A 26,762-nucleotide genomic window follows, 5' to 3' on the forward strand; every position below is an offset into this window, starting at 1 on the left:
CACGTGTAACAGTGCTATGTTCTGCTACTGTGTTAGGATTAAATGGCACACAGGGTTATCACTGTTAATGCAGAGGGAGAGGCTCCAGGATGGCTACTCTGAGTGGAGAAAACTGGTTTTACAGCTTTCTCTAGGCTTAGTAATTGAATTGGATTAGTATGGATCCTGGAGTACAGAGACTTCGAAGAGTCTTGAGAGGGGTGAAATCTGTAGCCCTGTGTTTGTCATAGCGGAGACCAGCAGCCTGCTTATGCAGGTATGCACAATTATTTTAATCAAGGGCCTGGCGGTGATTTAGGTCTCCACCTGGTAGACAGGCGGTCCCCCGCCCAGAGATCAGAGTGTTGGGTCAGTGCAGAAGGGAGCTGAAAGAGAGGCTGACACAGAGTCTGAATTTTGTGATACAGTCTGGAGGACCAGATAGAGGCTGGAAATATAAGACCAGAGTAGCAGCACTGCAAAAGTAAGTTAGGAGGCTGAATTAAGCATGCTGAACAGGGTACAGGGTACTCTTATTTGTGTTAGAACTGTACTTTCTTTTTAAATGAAAGAGGGCCAAAAGTCCTGAAAGGTACATTCCTGGCTGGTCTGCACTTGACAGAAACACTACACTTGAGTGAAAACCCTATAATATCACAAATGATTGTATTTCAACCCAAGAACAAGAACTTATTATATTGCAACTTACCAGTCCTTAGATGTTGTGGCTGCATTAGTTTTCTTTTTTCACACCTATTTTCTCTCATTTTTACCTGGTGTTCCTGACAGCAACAATTCCAGTCCTAAGGTGACAACACACACTCACTGTACTATATCTATAAAGTAGCAGAGCTGTCACATTAGGACTGGAATTGTTCTGGAACTACTGAATATTTCCCCTTTCACCTGTTCTCTCTAACACATGAGGGGATCTATAGTACTAACATACTTCCTAATAACATTGTTTGAGAAAACACTTGCAGAGTACACAGGACACAGGATATCACTAGTTGTTGGGAGTATGATCGGGTAACTTTTTGCACTCTCAATAGTATATTTAAAGTGATACTAAAGTCTTTTTTTTTTTGTTTAAAAATAACAAACATGTTATACTTACTTGCTCTGTTGCAGCGGTTTTGCACAGAGCAGCCCCCGATCCTCCTCTTCTCGGGTCCCTCGCTGGCTTTCCTGGCCCCTCCCTCCTGCTGAGTGCCCCCACAGCAAGAAAATTGCTATGGGGGGACCCGAGCGGAGCCGCTGCTCTTTGTGTCCATTCAGACACGGAGCCGTGACTCAGCCCCCCCCTCCTCATTGGCTCATTGAGTTTGATTGATAGCAGTGGGAGCCAATGGCACCCGATGTGTGTTTCAGCCAATCAGGAGGGAGAGTCCTGGACAGCCAAACACATCTCGTGTAACATGACTGGATCTAGATGGGGCTCAGGCAAGTATTAGGGGAGCTGAGGGGGGCTGCTGCACACAGAAGGTTTTTTATCTTAATGCATAAAATGCATTAAGATAAAAAAAACCTTCTGCCTTTACAACCACTTTAACAGACCAAAAGGGGGCAAATGACAGAAGTATGTTGTTAGGGTTTACATATAATTTAAGGGTTTTATAAGAGAGAGGTTGTAATTTACATAATTTTTGGTAACCTGCTATCACTTCTACCCCAATGCGGGTGGTCAGACATTATAGCTGGCTACTGTGTGCTTCACCTAGAGCAGCCCTCTTTCCCTGCCTGCAAGCAGGCCTACCGGTACTTGGTTGCCCCCAGGACTTATACATAATGCTATAGTGCCTGGCCACCACACCAGGGCAGAAGCTAACTGAGCAAAGCCAGGAAAAACTTGCATTTAGCAGACAGGTAGCATGGTTCTATGACAGTCCAGGCAAAAGGCAGGCTGAGTTCAAGGAATAGTCCAATAATCCGGTCCGAAGTCATACACAGGGAAATCCAAACTAGCAAAGCAGGGCAGACAGACAGGGAGCTCAATCAGGAACAACACGGGTATCATTCACTATCACAAGCAAGGAACTGAATGTTTGGCTTGCTTATAACAGGTGACTGACCACATCAATCACCTTGTAGGTGGACACAGACAAGGAGAATGCAATAGTCACAACCTGGATGCTGGAATAAGGAGCAGGAGCACTTAAGTGATCCTGACACCTGCAGTGATTCTTATTTTAATATTGTGTGCCTGCACCTCGTGTATATATAAACATACATAAATATCAAAAGCATACGTAGCACCCTCCTGGGTCTACTGAAGGCAGGGTGTAACCTCCAGAGTCAGGGGGCGAGCTAGCATTTACCCCAGGGCTGAGTCCATGGCTATAATGGGGAGTTTTGAACAGAAATTTGGCACCAGTCACTTTTGATTTTTTCAAAGTTTTAATGTGGAACTTGAAAGAAGGTAGTAGGAGAGAGGGTGTGGGGTCTCAGATACCAGTAGCAGACCACTTACAGACTCCTTGGATCCAGCAAAAATACAGCTTCACAGTACTAGAACCTTTAAGCCGACCCGGTGATACTACAAACACGTTTTCAGATGTAGAACAAGATTCATCTTCACAGTGTCAGAACCTTTAAGCCGGCAACACTGTGTAAGCACGTTTTAGATGTAAAGAAAACAAAAGTTTGGGACTTTATATGAGGTCATGACGCACCTACCTTTCAGATGTAGGTGCGTCCTCCTGAGAGACCAGCCTTCATCCTGGCTCTTTCCAGCAAGGGTCCTCCCCTGGGTCTTCTCAATTTGGTTTGGCTACTTCCACGCTGGGCAAGACAGTCTAAGGACCATCTCAGGATTAGTAGGCCCCAGACAGGCATTCTGGGCCTACACGCAGAGCTCACTTCAGCAGCACCTCCTCAGGCCAGAGGGGCCGAGGGAAGAGAGCGAGCACATGAGCCCTGTGTATACTGTGTGGCCCCATATTCTATTGCCTGGGGGCCCCATAATCTCCTATTGCCCGGCAGTGGCGTCTCCAGCTTTCATATTTAGGGGGGGGCACATGGGGGGACAGGGACAAAAGTAGGGGGCAACTATAAAATGACATAATATATATATATATATATATATATATATATATATATATATATATATATATATAATCTTCTGGGGCCCTTTACTACGATCCCACAACAGCCCTTTCACATGTTCTGCAGTAAGCTCCCTTCCTACTCTCCAGGGTGGCAACAACAAGAAATATATGTCACCAGCATACCAAGAAAATATAAGGGTGCAAAGCAATGGGAGAACTATCAGGGTTGCAAAGGTTGTTCTGCCACTGTGGGGTTCCCCAGCCTCCTCTTGCTGTCCTGCCCCTGCTATTGACAGCGCTGGTCTGGCATCTCTTGGAATTTACAGGCTGGTTCTCCTGTCCTAAGGACAGGAGAAATCAGTCTGTTTTTTCAGTAACTGAGAATCCTGGTGGAGTCCTTCCTGCAACCCGCTCTTCTCCCTGCCAATGAGGATGCAGGGGAAGGAGCAGATGGGGCGGCCGTGGTTGTGTGAGCACTCGCATTATGCAGTGTCAGTGAGCAGAGGGAGGGGGGAGGAATCACCCGCAGGAGTTGACTGGGGATGCTCTCCCTCTTAGACATTGCCTTTTTGTAAAAAAAAAAAATTTAATTGGGGGGGCACATGGTGGGGCACAGCATAATGTTGGGGGGGTCAGGGCACCCTCTGCCCCCCCCCTAGTGACCCCATTGTTGCCCGGGGGCCCCATAATCTTCTCCTATTGCCGGGGGGCCCCATAATCTCCTATTGCCCAGGGGCCCCATGAGTTGTCAGTCCGCCCCTGCTGGCGCTGTATTTTTTTATTTCCTTTCCAATCAATCTGAGCTGTTTACAGCTCAACCAAAAGCTAAATTTACATAATAGCCCCAGTTTAGGACCAGGGGGCTACACATATTTTCAGGCAAACCAACAAATATAATTTGTCTTTTTTTTTCCTTAGGTGTTACTGAAGTAAAACAAAAATGCACATTTGGAATGAAGTTAGAATATCCTAGTGGATATGTCATGAAGGATGTATGGTATCCAAAGACATGCAGTATGCTGAAGTATGACAATCTGGAAGAACTGGACACATGCTTGAAATGGAAGTTCATCTATCTGTTTGGTGATTCAACTCTAAGACAGTGGATACTGTATTTTAAGGATCACATCAAAAGTACGTTTGAAACAATATAAAACAGTGTGATATATTTCCTTGGTGAAACTGTAAATCTAGGATGGGTTGTCAGGACAGCCAGGTCCCAGTTTCTACTGACAACTTCATTGATAAAAAAAATGTGTAACAGCTTTTGTTACAGTGTATTTAATTTTTTTTTTAATTTTGGGTAGAGTGAAGAGGGATGTCAGGTTTTTATTGCTGTCCGTGGCTTTCTCATGAAGATTCACCCTCTCTGTTTGTAAAGTTTTAGGCAGGTGTGAAGAAATGCTGTAAAGTAAAATGCTTTCAAAAAGATATATTTTCTGTTGCTTTCTCCCTTTCCTTTCTTCCCTTTTTTTTTCTTCTCCTCTTTTCCCCATTGATGATGCTTTGACAGCTTAACATTGAATATAGGTCATCTTGTATGAGGATGGTAATTTCTATTATAGCTCTGTGTTTTGTATATGCTGGACACTTCGCATTTGCTTCATGAGGTTTATTCCCACATGGTATAACAAGTATAGGCGCAAAACAAGTCAGACACCATACACATTCTGATACAAATCTGCTAAAAAAAAAAAAAAAAAAAAAAAGGGAAGTAATGATAAAAATAGAGTCTGGTCAGTCCATAAAAATATTGGCTAAAAGAGTCTATTTAGGAATTGTTAAAATGGAAAAAAAAGCATCCAAAAAATGCAAACAGGGCTGCCATCATGATAGGGTAGAAACCAATTCCTCAGCTGCAACAAAACACAAGTAGAGATGCGCCTCTGAGTGCAGAATTTTAGAAATAACGCTTTTAATAATAGATGTAGATCAACTCACATATTGTAGGAATAAACAGGCATGGTATTAATAATACAGCGACGCATTCCTCGAGTCCTAAGCAGTGTGGATTCCTTGCTGACAACTGTGAGATCTTCCGGCAGAAGGAGGACGCCGGCTCCGCAGAGCGTCCTCAGAGCGAGGTGTGGAACGCACAGGACAGCTTGCTGCGGACGGATGACGTCATCAAAGCTGGACGCATTTCGAGAGCATGCACACTTGGCGATGTAAGTAAGTTGCGCTCCTTTGTCAACAGATTCAAATAGAAATCCCATGACTAGACTTTATAGAGGGCTGACATGAGAAGGGTCATGTAACAAGCAAGATAAAAGGGGCGTGTATATAAAACAAACAACACAATATGAAGCTAAAAACTAAACGATTATAAAAAACAGGGTGATTAAAAAACAATCAATTATATAAGCAGTTCTGGACGAAGGTCATATGTAATATAATGTTACCATTGGAATGGAAATAAATAAATAAATAAACACATGGCTGAGGTGACGTGAAAAAAAAAAACCTCATGTTTAAGAAAAATGAGACTAGGTGTAGTAAATACTATTAAAAACAACCAATAGAAGCTAGAGATAATGCCAAAAAGTTAAAAACTAATACAAAGGAATATAGTAAGTTATTTTATATTTTTATAAAATGGTAGAAATTTCAATTCTTTTGTTAATTCCGCCAGGCGAGAGAATGTCTAAATTATAGATCCAGAACGTTTCTCTCACACACAGCTTTTTAAAACGTTCTGCTGCTGGGAGAGAGTTGGAGATTTGCTCAATCACCCAGACCTGCAGGCTAACTGTAGACTGTTGATGAGCTTGAAAAAAGTGTCTAGGGACACTATGCGGGTCAGTACCACCTTCAATCGCTCTCCTATGTTCTCCGAATATAACCCTGAGGGCTCGAATAGTCCGGCCTACGTAAACTAAGCCGCATGGACAGCTGAGCCCATAATCAACAAAATCTGAAGAGCAATTATAAAAGTCCTTCAATTCATACGTTTTCCCTTTTGTGGTAAAGGACTTTTGACCATGCTAAACGCATTTGCACGTTTTGCATAGGGGCTTACGGCACTGAAACATCCCGACCAGTGGGATGAGAACAGGCTTTTCAGAGGGGTTGCATCTAGATTTAATTTTGCTAGGAGCTATTTTTGTTTTCAGATTAGGCGCCCTACGGTATGTGACCCTCGGTCTCTCTGGAATGGTTTCAATAATCGATCCTGCAATTGGATGCTCCAATGTCTGTTTTCCAAGTTACAATGAAAGGCAGTGATAAACCGTGCAGTATAATTGTCTGGTTCACGGGACACTTTAGGAGGTTTTCCTTTTAGATAGTATTGGAAGACTTGATCAACGTGAGCTTAAGGATAACCTTTATCTTTAAACTTCTTTTTCAGTAACAAACTCTGATCAACATAGTCGCTCTCTCGTACAGTTCTGTTGCAACCGACAGAACTGACCCTTCGGAATATTGTTGATCCACTTAGGAAAATTACAACTGTTGTAATGCAGGTAAGAATTACCTGCAGTAGGTTTTATATAGTTTTTTGAGACTATGGTGGAGGTGACCTCATTGTGACCTAATTCAAGGTCAAGAAACATTAGTGTATTGGGATTGGCGACAAACGTGAAAGACAGCCCGTATTGATTCTTATTACAGTATTCCACAAAAAGGTCAATCGCATCAACAGAACCATCCCAGATTATGATTATATCGTCGATGTAGCGACCGAAAAAAACAATATTTGGTGCAAAGGGGTTATTTTGGAAAATATATAGATAGGCTTGCATAAAAGGGAGCAAAATTAGCTAGGAAATGTTCCAAAGCCAATAGTCCCGAAGGAGTGAGGAATGGATGTATATAGTGAATTGACATCAAGTGAGAGGAAAACATAGTTTGGGTCCCATTTGTATGCAGAAAGGAGTTCAAGTAAGTAGGTTCCGTCCCTAATATAAGATTGCAACTGATATGTCCAAAACCAACATCTTTGTTGTATAACATTTTTTTTGGTCACATTAGAAATAGCCTTTTTTGGTTCAACAGGCATGTTTCCAAACAGAACATACACAACTCAGGAACTTACAAAGTTCAACTTTGACAAAGTGAAGGCAATATCAGACATTCAATATCAGACATTAGTATGTCCAAACTGTGTAGATATTGCCTTCCTCAGATGGGGTGATGTCACCCCTGTAAAAAACAAATTTTGAAGATGCACACAAATTGGGATTCAAAATGGGGATTTCCCTCCTGATCCCATGCCTAATGTCAACATGTGCTAGCTCCCATCATGGGGGATCAATGGATGTATTTTGGGAGTGCAACCCCTTCCTCTCACCTACTTCAGTTGTGAGGAAGGGGTTTCAACCACAAAACGCGTACATTGAAATAATAAAGAAATCACTTTGTGAGAATATGAGCAGCAAAACAACTTCATTCTTCTAGAATTATAAAGAAGAGAATGCGCTGCATTAAAATATTTTAAAAATGTCAGCGTGACGAATGTGCTATCTCCATTTTACGAACGCTAGTTTTACCAGACCGAGTGCTTCCGTCTCGTAATTTATTCTGAGCATGCATGGCACTTTGTGCATCGGAATTGTGTACACACAATCGGAATTTACGAGAACGGATTTTGTTGTCTGAAAATTTGATATCCAGATCTCAAATTTTGTGCGACGGAAATTTCGATGGAAAATGTCTAATGTAGCCTACACATGGTTGGAATTTCTGACAAAAAGCTCCCATCGAACATTTTCCGTCGGAAAATCCTACCGTGTGTACGGGGCATAACACTCCTTAAACTACGCTGATGGTATTTTTGACTTCTGTTTCTATATGCAAACACTTGTCATCAATGTCTCTTATATATGCTACTCAGTTGTTCTTCACACCTGTGCTGTGGGTACTCACTTGATTTTACACTTTAATAATATCCACAGATTTGTTCTAATGACTTGCAAGTTTGGTGCTGCATTTCTGCAAATTAAGTTGGACATTTGGTCAGGATCAATGGCGTCCTCAATGATGAAAAATACAGGCAGATATTATCCATCATGCTGTACCATCAGGGAGGCATGTGATTGACCCCAAATGTATTCTGCAGTAGGACAAGGACCCCAAACATACAGCCATTGTCATTAAGAACTATCTTCAGCATAAAGAAGAACAAGGAATCCTGGAAATGATGGTTCCCCCCACAGAGCCCTGATCTCAAAATCAAGTTTATCTGTACTTGAGGCAGCCTATATCAACAGAAAATCTGTGGTTAGTTCTCCAAGATGTTTGGAACATCCTACCTGCCGACTTCCTTCAAAAACTGCATGCAAGTGTATTTAGAAGAATTGATAGCATTTTGAAGGCAAAGGATGCTCACATCTTATCAGTGGCGGTGCATCCATTAGGGGCGCTTGGGCGCCGCCCCTTCTCTCCAGCCACCTCCTCTGTGTACTATGGATAGATTCATGCATTGCATGAATCTATCCACAGCTGTTGTAGCCACCCCCTATTCAGGCATCCGGCCCCTTTTCCGGCGCCTGAATTAATGAATATTTGCTTTGCTAACACAGAACTGCCTCTCAGCCAATCAGGAGGCACCTGATTGGCTAAAGACAGAGGCGATCCCATTGGCACCAAGGAATACAGGAAGAAGACACACACGGAGGAGTTGGAGGACACAGCATCCATCACTGAGCTACCGTCCCACAACTCGCCGCCTGACATACCACCATGATAGGGTAAGTGTCGGGTAGACAGCGGGTTAGCGGGTGGGCACATTGGCTGCATATTATGGGCACAAAGGCTGCAATTGATGGAGCAAAGTTAGCTGCATTTGCGGGGCACAATGGCTGCATACTGTGGGCACAGAGGCTACAATTGATGGGGCACGGTTGTATAGTATACTATCACATTATGCTATAATTTTGCAGGGGAGAGGTTTTATTTTTTTATTTTTTATTGCAGTGGTTTACTACTGGGGATGAGCCCGATGTTTGAGTCGAAAGTGAGTTCGAATAGCGAATAGCGAACAATTTGGGGTGTTCGTGGCAAATTCGAAAGCCGCGGAACACCCTTTCAAAGTCTATGGGGGAAATCAAAAGTGATAATTTTAAAGGCTTATATGCATGGTATTGTCATAAAAAGTGTTTGGGGACCTGGGTCCTGCCCCAGGGGACATGTATCAATGCAAAAAAAAGTTTTAAAAACCTGACTTTTTTTTCAGGAGCAGTGATTTTAATAATGCTTAAAGTGAAACAATAAAAGTGAAATATTCCTTTAAATTTTGCACCTGGGGGATGTCTATAGTATGCCTGTAAAGTTGTGCATTTTTCCCGTGTTTAGAACAGTCCCTGCATAAAATGACATTTCTAAAGGGAAAAAAGTCATTTAAAACTACTGGCGGCTATAATGAATTGTCAGGTCTCGGCAATACAGATAAAAGTCATTGAAAAAAACGGCATGGGGTTCCCCCCAAAAATCCATACCAGGCCATTTGGGTCTGGTAAAAATATTAAGGGGAACCCTGAACCAAAATGTGAAAAAAAAAATTGCGTGGGGGTCCCCCTAAATTCCATACCAGCCCCTTCAGGTCTGGTATGGATATTAAGGGGAACCCTGTGCCAATTTTTTTTAAAAAAAATAGCGTAGGGGTCCCTCTCAAAATCCATACCAGACCCTTCAGGTCTGGTGTGGATTTTAAGGGAACCCCGCACCAAAAAAAAAAAAATTGCATGGGGGTCCCCCCAAAAACCATAACAGACCCTTATCCAAGCATGTAACCTGGCAGGCCGCAGGAAAAAGTGGGGGGACAAGAGAGCGGTCCCCCTTATGAACCGTACCAGGCCACATGCCCTCAGCATTGGGGAGGGTGCTTTGGAGTAGCCCCCCAAAGCACCTTGTCCCCATGTTGAGGGCATGTGGCCTGGTACGATTCAGGAGGGGGGGCACTTTCTCCCCTCCCCTTTTCCTGCGGCCTGCCAGGTTGCGTGCTCGGAGAAGGGTCTGGTATGGATTTTTGGGGGGACCCCACACCTTTTTTTTATATTTGGCGCGGGGTCCCCCTTAAAATCCATACCAGACCTGAAGGGTCTGGTATGGATTTTGAGGGGGACCCCTACGCCATTTAAAAAAAAAATGGCGCAGGGTTCCCTTTTAAAATCCAAACGTCTCTTCCATTTAAGGATTATGGAGGCCACTGTGCTCTTAGGAACCTTAAGTGCAGCAGAATTTTTTTTTTTTTTAACCTTGGCCAGATCTGTGCTTTGCCACAGTTCTGTCTCTGAGCTCTTCAGGCAGTTCCTTTGACCTCATGATTCTCATTTGCTCTGACATGCACTGTGAGCTGTAAGGTCTTATATAGACAGGTGTGTGGCTTTCCTAATCAAGTCCAATCAGTATAATCTAACACAGCTGGACTCAAATGAAGATGTAGAACCATCTCAAGGATGATCAGAAGAAATGGACAGCACCTGAGTTAAATATGAGTGTCACAGCAAAGGGTCTGAATACTTAGGACCATGTGATATTTCAGTTTTTCTTTTATAATAAATTTGCAAACATGTCAACAATTCTGTGTTTTTTCTGTCAATATGGGGTGCTGTGTGTGCATTATTGAGGAAAAAAATGAACTTAAATGATTTTAGCAAATGGCTGCAATATAACAAAGAGTGAAACATTTAAGGGGGTCTGAATACTTTCCATCGCCACTGTGTGTGTGTGTGTGTGTGTGTGTGTGTGTGTGTGTGTGTGTGTGTGTGTGTGTGTATGTATGTATATATGTATATATATATATATATATATATATATATATATACACAATGCCTTCAAAAAGTATTCATACCCCTTGAAATTTTCCACATTTTGTCATGTTACAACCAGAATGTATTTTATTGGGATTTTATGTGATAGACCAACACAAAGTGGCACATAATTGTGAAGTGGAAGGAATAAATATCTGAAAAGTGTGGCGTGCATTTGTATTCAGCCCTCTTTACTCTAATACCCCTAACTAAAATCTAGTGGAACCAATTGCCTTCAGAATTCACCTAATTAGTAAACAGGGTCCATCTGTGTGTAATTTAATTTCAGTATAAAAACGGCTGTTCTGTGAAGCCCTCAGAGATTTGTTAAAGAACCTTATTGAACAAACAGCATCATGAAGGCTAAGGAACACACCAGATAGGTTAGGGATAAAGTTGTGTAGAAGTTTAAAGCAGGGTTAGGTTATAAAAATATATCCCAAGCTTCTCACGGAGCACTGTTCAATCCATCATCGGAAAATGGAAAGAATATGGCACAGCTGCAAACCTACCAAGACATGGCCGTCCACATAAACGGACAGACCAGGCAAGGAGAGCATTAATCAGAGAAGCAGCCAAGAGGCCCATGGTAACTCTGGAGGAGCTGCAGAGATCCACAGCTCAGGTGGGAGAATCTGTCCACAGATTAGTCCAACTATTAGTCATGCACTCTAAATCTGCCCTTTATAGAAAAGTGGCAAGAAGAAAGCCATTGTTGAAAGAAAATCATAAGAAGTGCAGTTTGCGAGAAACCATGTGGGGACACATGTGGAAGAAGGTGCCCTTTTTGGCCTAAAAGCAAAACTCTATGTGTGGCAGAAAAGGAATGCTGCACATCACCCTGAACACACCATCCCCACCGTGAAACATGGTGGAAGCAGCATCATGTTGTGGGGATGCTTTTCTTCACCAGGGACAGGGAAGTTGGTCAGAGTTGATGGGAAGATGGATGGAGACAAATACAGGGCAATCCTAGACCTGTTAGAGTCTGCAAAAGACTTGAGACTGGGGCAGCCGTTCACCTTCTAGCAGGACAACAACCCTAAATATACAGCCAGAGCTACAATTGAATAGTTTAGATCAAAGCATATTCATGTGTTAGAATGGCCCAGTCAAAGTCCAGACCTAAATCCATTTGAGAATCTGTGGCAAGACTTGAAAATTGCTGTTCACAGATGCTCTCCATCCAATGTGACAGAGCTTGAACTATTTTGCAAAAAATAATGGGCAAAAATATCACTCTCTAGATGTGCAAAGCTGGTAGAGACATCCCCAAAAAAGACTTGTAGTTGTAATTGCAGCGAAAGGTGGTTCTACAAAGTATTGACTTAGGGGGGCTGAATACAAATGCATGCCACACTTTTCACATATTTATTTGTAAAAAAAAGTTTGAAAACCATTTATCATTTTCATTCCACTTTACAATTTTGTGCCACTTTGTGTTGGTTTATCACATGAAATCCCAATAAAATACATTTACTTTTTGGTTGTAACATGACAAAATGTAGAACATTTCAAGGGGTATGAATACTTTTTCAGGCACTGTGTATGTGTTGTGTGTGTATATATACTGTGTATATATATTTTTTTTTTTTTTTTACTTTTTTGCCCCTAGCATGTTTAACTATACTTACTGTTGACTGATTCACTACCTCTGCTGGGACTCAGAACTTTATTCCAAGTTTGAACTACACTTTCTGTAAAATAACACTTTTTCTAAGATTAGTTTTGAACTTTCCTCCTGCTAGTTTGAAGTCATGTCCCCGTGTTCTTTATCTTAACTTCATATTGAAAATGTCCTCCTGAACCTTATTCACCCCTTGATGTATTTAACTACTTGCCGACTGCCCGCCACAGTTGTATTGCGGCAAGGTGGCTTGGCTCCACAAATCAACGTACCTGTACGTCGTTTCGTGCACTAGCCAGCGTTGGCGTGTGTACGCCGATTGGCCAGAGGGAGAGCCATTCAGTGGGTCCGGCAGATGCGATGTCCGCCGGCCACCCGCAATCGTTCCCCACAGAGGCAGAACAGGGATCCGCCTATGTAAACAAGGCAGATTGCCGTTCTGACAGGGGAGGACATAGAGATCTTGTCTTCCTGCTAAGCAGGAACACAGATCTCTGTGTTGTCCCAGTCACTCCATCCCCCACACAGTTAGAAAACACTCCCAGGGAGCATACTTAACCCCTTGATCGCTTCTGGTGTTAACCCCTTCCCTGCCAGTGTCATTAGTACAGTAACAGTGCATATTTTTAGCACTGATCACTGTAATAATGTCACTGGTTCCCAAAAAAATGTCAGTTAGTGTTTGTTGTAGTGTCGATTGGTTCCCTGCAATGTCGCAGTCCCACTAAAAAACGCTGATCGCCGCCAAAACTAGTAAAAAAAATTGAATACAAAATTCCATAAAAATATCCCATAGTTTGTAGATGCGATAACTTTTGTGCAAACCAATCAATATACACTTATTGGGATTTTTATTTACCAAAAATATGTAGCAGAATACATATTGGCCTAGATTGATTAAGAAATTTTAATTTTTTAAATTTTTTTATTGGATATGTTTTATAGCAGAATGTAAAAAATATTTTTTTTTTCAAAATTGTCACTCTGTTTTTGTTTATAGTGCAAAAAATAAAAACTGCAGAGGTGATCAAATACCACCAAAAGAAAGCTCTATTTGTGGAAAAAGAAGGACATCAATTTAATTTAGGTACAGCGTGGCACGACTATGCAATTGTTAGTCAAGGCAACGCACTGCCGTTTTGCAAAAAATAGCCATTTTTTTAATAAAGTCAGCAGCTACAAATACTGCAGCTGCTGACTTTTTAAATATGGACATTTACCTGTACAGGGCGCCCGCAATGTCCTCACCTGAAGCCGATCTGTCCCTCGGGTCTCGGGTGGAGGCGCCGACATCTTCGGTAAGGGAATCGGGGTGAAGCCTTGTGGTTTCACAGCCTGGTTCCCTACTGCGCATGTGCGAGTCCCACTGCGCATCCTCACTGGTCCCTGCTGTTTCCTGGGACCTGTGTGTCTGCCAGAAGACAGCGTGTGGGGCAGGGGAGGGGCCAGACATGGCATAGATCACCGTGGAGCCTACAGCGATCTATGCCTAGAAGTGGGAGCAAATACCTGGATTAGACAGCTATCTGCTTCCCCCCTGAAATGTGCCAAATGTGATACCGGAGGGGGTAGGAATCCAATCAGTGGAAGTTCCATTTTTGGGTGGAACTCCACTTTAAGTGGTTAAAGGCTTCAACTATGTCTCCCTTTCCCCTTCTTTCTTCCAGACTGTACATATTAAAGTGATACTAAAGTCTATTTTTTTTTTTTTTTTTTAGTAAAAAATAACAAACATGTTATACTTACAGTGCCTTGAAAAGGTATTCATACCCCTTGAAATTTTCCACATTTTGTCATGTTACAACCAAAAACGTAAATGTATTTTTTGGGATTTTATGTGATAGACCAACGCAAAGTGGCACATAATTGTAAAGTGGAAGTAAAATGATAAATGGTTTTCATTTTTTTTTTTTTTTTTACAAATATGTGAAAGGTGTGTCATTCATTTGTATTCAGCCCCCCTGAGTCAATACTTTGTAGAACCACCTTTCACTGCAATTACAGCTGCAAGTCTTTTTGGGTATGTCTCTACCAGCTTTGCACATCTATAGTGAAATTGTTGCCCAATCTTCTTTTTACAAAATAGCTCAAGTTCTTTCAGATTGGATGGAGAGCGTCTGTGAGCAGCAATTTTTTAAGTCTTGCCACAGATTCTCAATTTGATTTAGGTCTGGACTTTGACTGGGCTATTCTAACATTTTAGTCGACTAAAATCATTATAGTCCAAAAGTGGAGTTAAGTGTACTGTGCTTACATTTGTATGGATTTCTGGATGAGTTTGCAGGAATGTCCGCAAATGATGCTTCAAGTTTGTTGTATTTCTACCAGCGAGTGTCATTCCACATGGTTTGCAAAGGGTCTTGTTGTCCTTAACATCACCGCTCTGGATTGTTTGAGGACAGTGAGGAGGCCTGTCATGCTGCAGAGTGCTCTGGACAGTGGTCTGAGGAGGCCTGTAATGCTGCAGAGTGCTCTGGACGGTAGTCTGAGGAGGCCTGTAATGCTGCAGAGTGCTCTGGACGGTAGTCTGAGGAGGCTTGTAATGCTGCAGAGTGCTCTGGACGGTAGTCTGAGGAGGCCTGAAATGCTGCACAGTGTTCTGGACGGTGGTCTGAGGAGGCCTGTAATGCTGCAGAGTGCTCTGGACAGTGGTCTGAGGAGGCCTGTCATGCTGCAGAGTGCTCTGGACGGTGGTCTAAGGAGGCCTGTAATGCTGCAGACAATGCAGAGTGCTCTGGACGGTGGTCAGAGGAGGCATGTAATGCGCACACACAGTGCTTCTGGACAGACAGTGGTCTGAGGAGAGGCCTGCTGTAATTGTAATGAACTACACAACTGCTACTCTACACACTCACAGTCTGCTTTGCTCTCTGTCTGCTCTGGACGCCTGGCGGTGCGGTCCTCTCATGAGTCGCGACTCTGGAGTGGGACAGACTCAGTCTTGTCGGGACTCGGGAGGCCTGGCTAGCCTGTAATACACAGTGCTGCTCTCTCTGGTCTCTGGCAGTTGTCACGGTGCATTCAAATGCAGTTGCTTCCTGGGAGTGGATTGTGGAAGCAGGTGGAGCTCTGTGAAAAAACAGAAGTTAGTTCACAAGGGTAAATGTTCCTGCCCATATTTTTGTCCCGTTTTCGAGATGAAACGGATTTGATTTTCGTCATAGCTTTTGTCAGTGGACGAAAATGTGGTGTACTTTTCGTTTCGTTTTCAACACTGTAAAAATGCTGCTGACTAAAAACTTTGACAAACGGTTTTGTTGATGAAATTAACACTGTTTTACACACACATCCAAACAACAGTTGTTGCGAACAGATTTTTAGAAAAAATAAAAAAAGAATCCCACAAATCCATGTCCAAAACTTGAACAACTGTACACAGTGAAAATGTGAAATGTAACAATAAGTAAAACAGTCCAAAGTGTAATACTTTCAGTGCAGGAATCTGTGTATCCAGAACATAAAAAGGGACATCTAGGCTTGATGAAATCCCATTCCATATAATCAACAAACTTGCTTACCAGATACAAATGGCCCCCAATGCATAAGCAGTCAAAAAAAGCTGAGAATGGTGGGGTTGATTTACCAAAACTGGAGAGTAGACCTGTGCATGGTAGCCAATCCACTTCTAACTTCAGCTTGTACAATTAAGCTTTGACTTAAAAACTTGGAAGCTGATTGGTTTCTATGCAGAGCTGCTCCAGATTTTGCACCCTCCAGTTTTACTAAATCAACCATATCTTGGGTAGCACCCTCCTAGGTAGGTGCTAGGATAGATTTCAATAAGTGTTAGAGTGTGTTTTTGATAGGTAAATTTAGCTGCCACACTGTAGGCAGTGTGGCTATAATTTTTTGTAGGCAAAAGCATAGTTTGTCTTACTGTATCCAGTAAGCTGTGATTGTTTGTTTATTTAGGTCTGATCTGTGTGCTCTGCTGCTGCCAGTATTCTAGATATCTCCCTCTATATCCAGGTAACTTGAGAAGTTTCTGGATGATAGGTGGTGAGCTATGCAGATGACAGCATGAATATTGATACAGCCCCCACCTATTCAGAAAGTCAGACCCTGCTGGCACGTTGGGAGGCTGTATTTATTCTGGGAGTACAGACAGCTCTGGGTCTTTAACCAGCATAGAGGAGTCCAGCTTAAGGGGGGCACACTGCTCTCTCAGGCACAAGCTGCCATGAGGAGGCCTCAGATGGGTGACCTGAGGGAGAAATGCTGTGATCCCACGTGCTTGGAAAAACTGACTGAAGGGAGCTGTCTGCCATAGATCTGTCTGGCATCACTGGAGGGCATCGATTGGAAGAAGGGTCCATCTGTCCTTGGGCCTTGTGAGAACTGACATTAAAGCATATTGGGGACCTTGTGCTGTAGCTATCCCTCTGGTGCCCTGTCATAGTCAGCTGTGGGTCTATTAAAGGGGACACAGTTTGGTGTCCTGAAGAGCTCTGTCCAGACATTTTCCTACTTAAAGGGACTTTGCTCTATTGGCTCTACTGTTTAATATCTTCATCAATGCTTGTCCTGAAAGGAAAACCAAGTCCTCAGTACATACAACAGTTCTGATCTTTGGAGTATTCCACCGCTTCTGTCATCCCTATGCAATTTCTCCAAAAATAAAAACAAAAACTACATCCCCTAGACTGGTCTTTGGAGAAAGAGTGAATGAGCCTGTTGTGTGATGGCTGCAAGGCAGAAGGAAGACCTGGACAGTAAATCCTGCGACTCCTATGGGAGTAGCGCTACACCTGTATAGCAAAAATATATGGAACAAATTGTTCCAAAAAGGCAAAGTTTATTGGCACTAAATGCGGCAGAGGTGATATAAATCCATAAAGTTCATTACAATCAATAAAAGCATATCATATTTGTTAAAACATTACCTCCAAAACTGGGGACATCTATTGCAAGAATAATACCCAACAGTAGAATGGGAGTAAGACACCCCCTAATGATCATACAAATCTTAATCCAATTTTCTTTATAATGGTACCCAATTACTTTTCTAAGTCCAAAAACGTCAACGCGCTTCTTCAGGACAGTCAGGTTTATATTGTACTAAATATAACAAAAATACATACAATTACACATAGTTAGCAATAATCCATGAATACAACACATACATCTTAGCGCAATCCATTGGATGCTTACAAAGACAAACACTACATCATAGACTGCTTGCACAAGCCCAAGCTCTTCGAGAACGAAGTCAGAATGGGGAAACAGTGATAAAACTCTCTGATAAGGATGGGAACATTGTTCTTATGGATAAAGCACAGTAAAGGACGATGGGCTCAATTCACAAAGCAGTATCTTAACGCATCTGAGTAGACAGTAAGATACTGCTCAGTGACGGTGTTTTTCAAAAAGTTTTTTGGCATTCACAAAAAAACTCTACTAACCCAGCATGAGTTAATTCATGAAGTCAGATGGTATCTTAGTAGTGAAAATATAGGGTATTTTAATGCCTGGTGTCAGCATCCGTATTTATTACCAGTAGTAAATACTGCATTCTTAAGGAGCGTGCGGCTGCTGGGATCCTTAACAACTAATAACTTTCAAGGTTGTTAAAGCAAAGTTCCAATCCCCTAATTCATAATTTTTTTAAAAAGCTCCACCGTAATTGTTTACACTTCAACTGCAACGTTTCGATAATGTCAGTAATGTGGTCATTTTATTTTTTGTTTGTGCAAAACTAACCTGATCTTGGAAGCAGGTGGGGTTCATTTCTGTTGTGGGCATCTGAGGCTTTCTTGTATTCATTTCCGGGAATTGGTGAAGCTGGTTAACCAGCATGCACCTCCTAATCTTGTGCTTGCTCAGTAATGCTACTGCACGGCGCTTTTTCTTCCTGACAGGTTGCCATAGCAATGGCGGCGTCGGTGGAAGTTCCCACCCCGTTATTATGGCAACCTGTCAATCAAAGTACATCCCAGAAGGAAATCACACAAGCTTAAGTTATTGGGTGATTCTCATGGACACCTGGGATAGAGGACGCCGATATCCCAGGAGTCCATGGGAATCGTCTTGTTATGGCATCACCTAGGCGGCCGGAGCTGGAAGTGCTACAGGTAATAAAGGAAAAAAGGTATTTAGAAAAAAAAGAAATAGTTGCCATTTACAATAGAAATGCGGATGGGCATGGGATAGATTGCAAGTTAAAAAAGTGGGTGCAACACTGCTTTAAGGAGCGGGCAGCCGGCAAGTCCTTAACAACCGATGAGTGTAAGAAAAAGAATTGCCGGAAATTAAAAAAAACAAAATGGTGTGGGGTTCCTCTTCAATCCATACCAGGCTCTTCAGGTCTGGTATGAATTTTGAGGGGAACTCCCATGCCAATTTTTTTTTTTAAATTGGCGTGTGGTCCCCCCCCCAAAAAAATCCATACCAGACCCTTATCTGAGCATGCAGCCCAGCAGGTCAGCAAAGGGGGAGGATAAGCAACCACCCCCCTCCTGAACATACCTAGCCACATGCCCTCATAATGGGGGGTGCTTTGGGGCAGGGGGGCTCTGCCCCCCAAAGCACCTGGCTGGTGGTTGTGGGGGTCTGCAGGCGGAAGGCATATTGGAATCTGGAAGCCCCCTTTAACCACTTACCAACCGGCCCATAGCCGAATGACGGCTGCAGGGCGGTTGGATAACTCTGGGTGGACGTACTATGACGTCCTCCCAGAATTCCCCTCTCGCGCGCCCCCTGGGGCGCGCACCCGAACACATCCGTGACCGCCGGGTCCAGGGGACCCGGCGCATCACGGATCCCGGTAAATGGCCGCTGATCGCGGCCGTTTACCATGTGATCGCGCCGTCAAATGACGGCGCGATCACATGTAAACAGACCGGCGTCATCTGATGACGCCGGTTCCTCTCCTCCCCTCCTGTGTACCGATCGGTACACTGTGGAGGAGAGGGAGATGGATGGATGTCTGCAGCGCTGTGGGCTGTATGTGTAGTGCCCACAGCGCTGCACAGAGACATCCATCCATCCTCAGCCATTCCTCACTACTAATGCTGTGCAATACTCTGCAATACCCCCACAATACTCTGCAATACCCCCACAATACACTGCAATGCTGTGCAATACTCTGCAATACCCCCACAATACTCTGCAATGCTGTGCAATACTCTGCAATGCCCCCACAATACTCTGCAATGCTGTGCAATACTCTGCAATGCCCCCACAATACTCTGCAATGCTGTGCAATACTCTGCAATGCCCCCACAATACTCTGCAATGCTGTGCAATACTCTGCAATGCCCCCGCCATACTCTGCCATGCCCCCGCCATACCCCGCCATACTCCGCCATACCCCGCCATACTCCGCCATACCCCGCCATACCCCGCCATACCCCGCCATACTCCGCCATACCCTGCCATACCCCGCCATACTCCGCCATACTCCGCCATACTCCGCCATACTCCGCCATACCCCGCCATACCCCGCCATACTCCGCAATACCCCGCCATACCCCGCCATACCCCGCCATACCCCGCCATACCCCGCCATACTCCGCCATACCCTGCCATACCCCGCCATACTCCGCCATACTCCGCAATACCCTGCCATGCTGAGCCATGCTCAGCTGTACTCGCCCTTTGTATGTGGCCAGGCTGTGGAAGTCTCACACATGGGGTATCGCCGTACTCAGGAGGAGCAGGAGAATCTATTTTGGGGTGTCATTTTTGGTATGTACATGTTATGTGGTATAAATATTGTATAAATGGACAACTTTGTGTTAAAAAAAAAAAAAAGCGTTTTAACCACTTCCCGCCCGCCGGCCGTCATACAACATCCTTGACTTTGTGCGGAGATATCTGAATGATGGTTGCAGCTACAGGCATCATTCAGATATCAGCTTTTTCAGCCGGCGATTCCCTACACCATGAGAATGATCATAGCAGCTGTTCCACTGCTTGATCGTTCTTACGGGAGGCGAGAGGGGACGTCCCCCCTTCCCGCCGCCTTGCGGTGCTTCTACCGACTCACCGCTACGATCGAAGCCAGGATCTTTTTTTTTTTTTTTTTTTTTAATTTCAGGCTTCCCAGTCTAGAGGTGAGATGTGGGGTCTTATTGACCCCATATCTCACTGTAAAGAGGACCTGTCATGCCATATTCCTATTACAAGGATGTTTATATTCCTTGTAATAGGAATAAAAGTGGTCAATTTTTTTTTTTTTTTGGAAAAAAGCATCAAACTAAAATAAATAAAGTAAAATGAACAATAAAAAAAAAAAAAAAATTTTAAAGCGCCCCTGTCCCTGTGTGCTCGCATGCAGAAGCGAGCGCATACGTAAGTCCCGCCCACATATGAAAACGGTGTTCAAACCACACATGTGAGGTATCACTGCAATCGGTAGAGCGAGAGCAATAATTTTGGCCCTAGACCTCCTCTGTAACTCAAAACATGTAACCAGTAAAAAATTTTAAAGCGTCGCCTATGGGGATTTTTGAGTAGCAAAGTTTGGCGCCATTCCACAAGCACGTGCAATTTTGAAGGGTGACATGTTGGGTATCTATTTACTCGGCGTAACTTCATCTTTCACATTATGCAAAAACATTGGGCTAACTTTACTGTTTTGGTTTTTGTAAAGCACAAAACAGTTTTTTTTCCAAAAAAAACGCGTTAAAAAAAATTGCTGCGCAAATACCGTGCGAGATAAAAAGTTGCAACGACCGCCATTGTATTCTCTAGGGTCTTTGCTAAAAAAACATATATAATGTTTTGGGGTTCTAAATAATTTTCTAGCTAATAAATGATGATTTTTACATGTAGGAGAGAAATGTCAGAATTGGCCTGGGTGCTCCAGAACGCCTGAAGGTGCTCCGCTGCATGTTGGGCCTCTGTATGTGGCCACGCTGTGTAAAAGTCTCACACATGTGGTATCACCATACTCGGGAGTAATAGCAGAATGTGTTTTGTGGTGTAATTTGTGGTATGCATATGCGGTCTGTGAGAAATACCCTGCTAATATGACAATTTTGTGGAAGAAAAAAAAAGTAAAAAAAAAACCTTGATTTTGCAAAGAATTGTGGGAAAAAATGACAACTTCAAAAAACTCACCATGCATCTTTCTAAATACCTTGGAATGTCTTCTTTCCAAAAAGGGGTCATTTGGGGGGTATTTGTACTTTTCTGGCATGTTAGGGTCTCAAGAAATGAGATAGGCCGTCAGTACTTCAGGTGTGATCAATTTTCAGATATTCGCACCATAGCTTTTGGACTCTATAACTTTCAAAAAGACCAAATAATATCCACCGATTTGGGTTATTTTTACCAAAGATATGTAGCGGTATAAATTTTGGCCAAAATATATGAAGAAAAATTACTAATTTGCAAAATATTATAACAGAAATGAAGAAAAATGTATTTTTTTACAGATTTTTCGGTCTTTTTTCTTTTACGGCGCAAAAAATAAAGAACCCAGCAGTGATTAAATACCACCAAAAGAAAGCTCTATTTGTGTGAAAAAAAGGACAAAAATTTCATAAAGATACAGTGTTGCATGACTGAGTAATTGTCATTCAAAATGTGAGAGCACCAAAAGCTGAAAATTGGTCTGGTTAGGAAGGGGGTTTAAGTGCCCAGTTGTCAAGTGGTTACCAAAGGGACCCCCAGATCCCAGCTACCCTCTATGTGAAAGAGTAGGGGGTACATGGTAGAAGTGTAGTGCAAAAAAGAAACACAGGAGGCAGTTTTTGACAAATAAAAAACTAAAACGAAAACAATTTTCCCCTGATGTAGATCCATCATCAATCACAACAAATTATTTATTTCCTTCTGTGAATTGAGTTTAATGCCTGTTCATGAGGTATTTACCAAGCATTTTCAATGTTTTGTGGTAAATCCTGCAGAGCAGTATAGAAAATTGATGGTTTCAGGGTCGCATGCGGTATTTAGGTAAAATATGTCTGGACACCTACATAACGCATTCAATCTGGTTCTGTGAATGAAGCCTAATATGTCCTAAAATTTGAGAAAATTGGGTATGGTCTAAGCCAGTATCTGAAGATATGAAGATCTAGTTGAGGAATTTTACAGAGTTGTCTGCATTATTGCTACAAGCCTACCATTGGGACATCTTAGATAAGGACATATATGAAGCAATCTAATGTTGTTTAAATATAACTGCGCCACGGGCTGGCGGCTGGCAGAAAAGTGAACAAATTAAAATAAATCCAAACAAAATTAAAAATTTAAAAAAATCTCATATATATACAGTATCTCACAAAAGTGAATACACCCTCACATTTTTGTAAATATTTTATTATATATTTTCATGTGACAACACTGAAGAAATGTCATAAGAAAAGAGAAGGGGGTTCAACAAGGACCCCCTGAACGGACATTAGAGGCACAACAAACCTGAGAAAGCATAATCAAAATAACAATATAATCAATTTTATTCAATATAAATACATACAATACAAAGACATTGACAAAAAATAATAAAAAATCATCTATATAAAAAAAATAAACACGATACAGGCCCCCGATGTGTCTACGCGTTTCGTATAGAACTTCTTCAGGACACATTCAGGTTTCAGTAAATACACAAGAGGATTTCACTTGTAAAGAGGCTTTCACCCGCCTCTCTTCCCTGACGCGTTGCGTGACTGTCACGTCACCCTTTGATAACTGAGGCGGGTCACGTGGTTCAGCTTCCCGATTACGGCCGGGTTCGGGAATCAGCTGTTTTACCATCAGATGATATGCTTGCTTGTACTAACCGTATGTAAGTGGATACTTTTATTAAATGTTTGGTTTTAAACTACTTCACTATGGAGTCCTCCCCTTTCTTACATGATTCATATTATCCAACTGGGGCATTCTGAGAGCAGAGGATTTAGACAGGAAACTCCTAAGGGAATTACTGTGAAGGAGATCGTGGAATAGAGGGGATTATCATTATTTATCTTTAAGGCTGTTATCGCTCAGCCCTGAGGTGAGAGGCTGGGAGAACCACACCTGTATTCACCTTATCTACACATATGATTGAGTGCTGACACTGGGAATCTTGGATGAATTAATTCTTCACTCAATTTAATTGTCACAATCTAGATTGCATCGTCTATGGGACTTTTTACTTTTTTGACACTGGATTTTTCACTCAATTTAATTGTCACAATTTGGATTGCATTGTCTATGGGATTTTATATATCTTTTGACACTTATTTTTCATCATTTTGAAGCACATTTAATGGCTTTTAATTTATTTATCTATTTGCACATTCATGAAGTGTTGTATGTTATTTATTTGAATTTATTTGCACTTTATCGTTCACATTATCAATTATTCACTTATTTTGTTATATAATAGCTCGGCTCGTGCTATTTGTATATTTATTTATTTATACAATTGCGTTAATAATGATGGTTAGGCACTATACCTATTGGATGAATTTCTAGAAACACCTCTTAAATCCAGAAATATTTTTCCCGGATATAGTTTACTCTCCCTCTGTGAGGCTCCATTAATTGGTCATTTCTGGGAGTAGTTCATTTTGGATCCATTTATTGAAGTAACTTTGATTTGCCTTGGTCCTTAGTTACCCAATGTGATGGAAGAGTAATGATTTTTAGATATAAGTATTTAGATAGATAGAGATGTTCAGGAACTTTTGCTAAGACCTTGACGTCTATATTTGAATAAATTTGAACTACCTTTTTTGAACTTGTGGAAGCCTCTTTACAAGTGAAACCCTCTTGTGTATTTACTGAAACCTGAATGTGTCCTGAAGAAGTTCTATACGAAACGCGTAGACACATCGGGGCCTGTATCATGTATATTTTTTTATATAGATGATTTTTTTGTATTTTTTGTCAATGTCTTTGTATTGTACCCTGTTTCCCCGAAAATAAGACCTAGCGTGATTGTTGGTGATGGCTGCAATATAAGCCCTACCCCCCAAATAAGCCCTAGTTAAAGTCCTTGTAGGTCTTATTTTCAGGGTAGGGCTTATTTTCGGGGAAACAGGGTAGGGCTTATTTGGGGGGTAGGGCTTATATTGCAGCTATCACTGACAATCACGCTAGGTCTTATTTTCGGGGAAACAGGGTATGTATTTATATTGAATAAAATTGATTATATTGTTATTTTGATTATGCTTTCTCAGGTTTGTTGTGCCTCTAAATTCTGTTCAGGGAACCTTGTTGAACCCCCTTCTTTTTTCTTATGACATACAATTTATACGGATGTGGCCATAAGAGTGTTCCTTTTTCTCTATTTTTTTAACACTGAAGAAATGACACTTTGCTACAATGTAAAGTAGTGAGTGTACAGCTTGTATAACAGTGTAAATTTGCTGTTCCCTCAAAATAACTCAACACACAGCCATTAATGTCTAAATTGCTGGCAACAAAAGTGAGTACATCCCTAAGTGAAAATGTCCAAATTCAGCCCAAAGTGTCAATATTTTGTGTGGCCACCATTATTTTCCAACACTGCCTTAACCCTCTTGGGCATGGAGTTTACCAGAGCTTCACAGGTTGCCACTGGAGTCCTCTTCCACTTCTCCATGACGACATCATGGAGCTGGTGGATGTTAGAGACCTTGCGCTCCTCCACCTTTTGTTTGAGGATGCCCCCCATCACCTTTATCCTCAGCTTTTTAGGAAGGCAGTGGTCATCTTGGAGGTGTATTTGGGGTTGTTATTATTTTGGAATACTGCCCTGCGGCCCAGTCCCCGAAGGGAGGTGATGATGCTCTGCTTCAGTATGTCACAGTACTTGTTGGCATTCATGGTTCCCTCAATGAACTGTCCATGACACTCCCACCACCATGCTTGACTGTAGGCAAGACACACTTGTCTCTGTACTCATCACCTGGTTGCCACCATACACGCTTGACACCATCTGAACTAAAATAGGTTAAGCTTGGTCTCATCAGACCACAGGAAATGGTTCCAGTAATCCATGTCCTTAGTCTGCTTGTCTTCAGCAATCTGTTAGCGGCCTTTCTTGTGCATCATCTTTAGAAGAGGGATGACAGCCATGCAGACCAATTTGATGCAGAGCGCAGTGTATGGCCTGAGCACTGACAGGCTGACCCTCCACCCCTTCAACCTCTGCAGCAATGTCGGCAGCACTCACAGGTCTATTACCCGAAGACAACCTCTGGATATGAAGCTGAGTACGTGCCCTCAACGTCTTTGGTCGACCATGACGAGGCCTGTTCTGAGTGGAGCCTGTCCTGTTAAACTGTAAGGTTATGGCCACCGTGCTGCAGCTCAGTTTCAGGGCCTTGGCAATCTTCTTATATCCTAGGCCAGGGGTCTTCAAACTACGGCCCTCCAGGTGTTCAGGAACTACAATTCCCATCATGCCTAGTCATGTCTGTGAATGTCAGAGTTTTACAATGCCTCATGGGATGTGTAGTTTTGCAACAGCTGGAGGGCCGTAGTTTGAGGATCCCTGGCCTAGGCCATCCTTATGTAGAGCAACAATTCTTTTTTTTCAGATCCTCAGAGTTCTTTGCCATGAGGTGCCATGTTAAACTTCCAGTGACCAATATGAGAGAGAGAGAGTGATAACACCAAATTTAACACACCTGAGACCTTGTAACAATAACGAGTCACATGACACTGGGGAGGGAAAATAGCTAATTGGGCTCAATTTTGCACATTTTCACTTATGGGTGTACACACTTTTTTTGCCAGTGGTTTAGACATTAATGGCTGTGTGTTGAGTTTTTTGAGGAGATAGCAAATTTACACTGTTGTACAAGCTGTACACTCACTACCTTACATTATAGCAAAGTGTCATTTCTTCAGTGTTGTCACATGAAAAGATATAATCAAATATTAACAAAAATGTGAGGGGTGTACTCATTTTTGTGAGATACTGTAAATGTATTAGGGCTGCTGCTGGATGATTGGCTAGAAAACCTGTAATGTTAATCCGAAAAAATACAGCGCTGCCACTATCGACCTAATCTGTGTATATAATACCTCCTATATAATCATGATTTATATGAATTCATCAACTTTTAGTATGATACATAAACATGGTGCGTGCGTCATAAATGTAATATACAAATCAGAAAATAATAGTGTTAATCACAAGTCAGTGCATAAATTTTTTTTCAAATAAAGTGTTCTGTGCAGTATTGCAATATAAGTGATTATTCTTTATTCGGAGATATAGCTCTGTGGTGCTCTCCCCTCCTATGGTCCCACACTCACCGACAGCAAGAGTCAAACAAGCATGACAGGTTTGTAAATGAGTAGTCTCTCTGTACTTCTCCACTCTCTCAATATAATCTCCAGGCAACGGTAGATTCACTCACTGAGTGAAAAAAACATACTGTATCAGGTGTGTGGATGAATGGTCTCTTATGTTCCTTTTCTTCTCTCTCA

General features: G+C 42.3%; 1 protein-coding gene and 1 long non-coding RNA gene across 3 annotated transcripts in view; one reads left to right on the forward strand and one right to left on the reverse strand.

Annotated features, from left to right (window-relative positions):
• LOC141145222 (uncharacterized) overlaps positions 1-26,762 on the reverse strand; it is a 77,050-nt gene that overhangs the window by 39,985 nt on the left and 10,303 nt on the right. The window contains exon 2 of the long non-coding RNA XR_012244528.1: positions 14,659-15,473. This is a non-coding gene — a long non-coding RNA (uncharacterized lncRNA). The remainder of the gene's footprint in view (positions 1-14,658; positions 15,474-26,762) is intronic.
• The window catches only part of LOC141145221 (NXPE family member 4-like), a 114,294-nt gene that overhangs the window by 39,840 nt on the left and 47,692 nt on the right, over positions 1-26,762 (forward strand). For both annotated transcript variants that reach the window (XM_073631724.1, XM_073631723.1), the window contains exon 5: positions 3,945-4,160. In XM_073631724.1, coding sequence (XP_073487825.1) covers positions 3,945-4,160 — 216 coding nt within the window. The remainder of the gene's footprint in view (positions 1-3,944; positions 4,161-26,762) is intronic.

The sequence above is a fragment of the Aquarana catesbeiana genome, linkage group LG05, assembly GCF_042186555.1.
Source record: "Aquarana catesbeiana isolate 2022-GZ linkage group LG05, ASM4218655v1, whole genome shotgun sequence".
In the NCBI taxonomy this organism is placed as follows: Eukaryota; Metazoa; Chordata; class Amphibia; order Anura; family Ranidae; genus Aquarana; species Aquarana catesbeiana.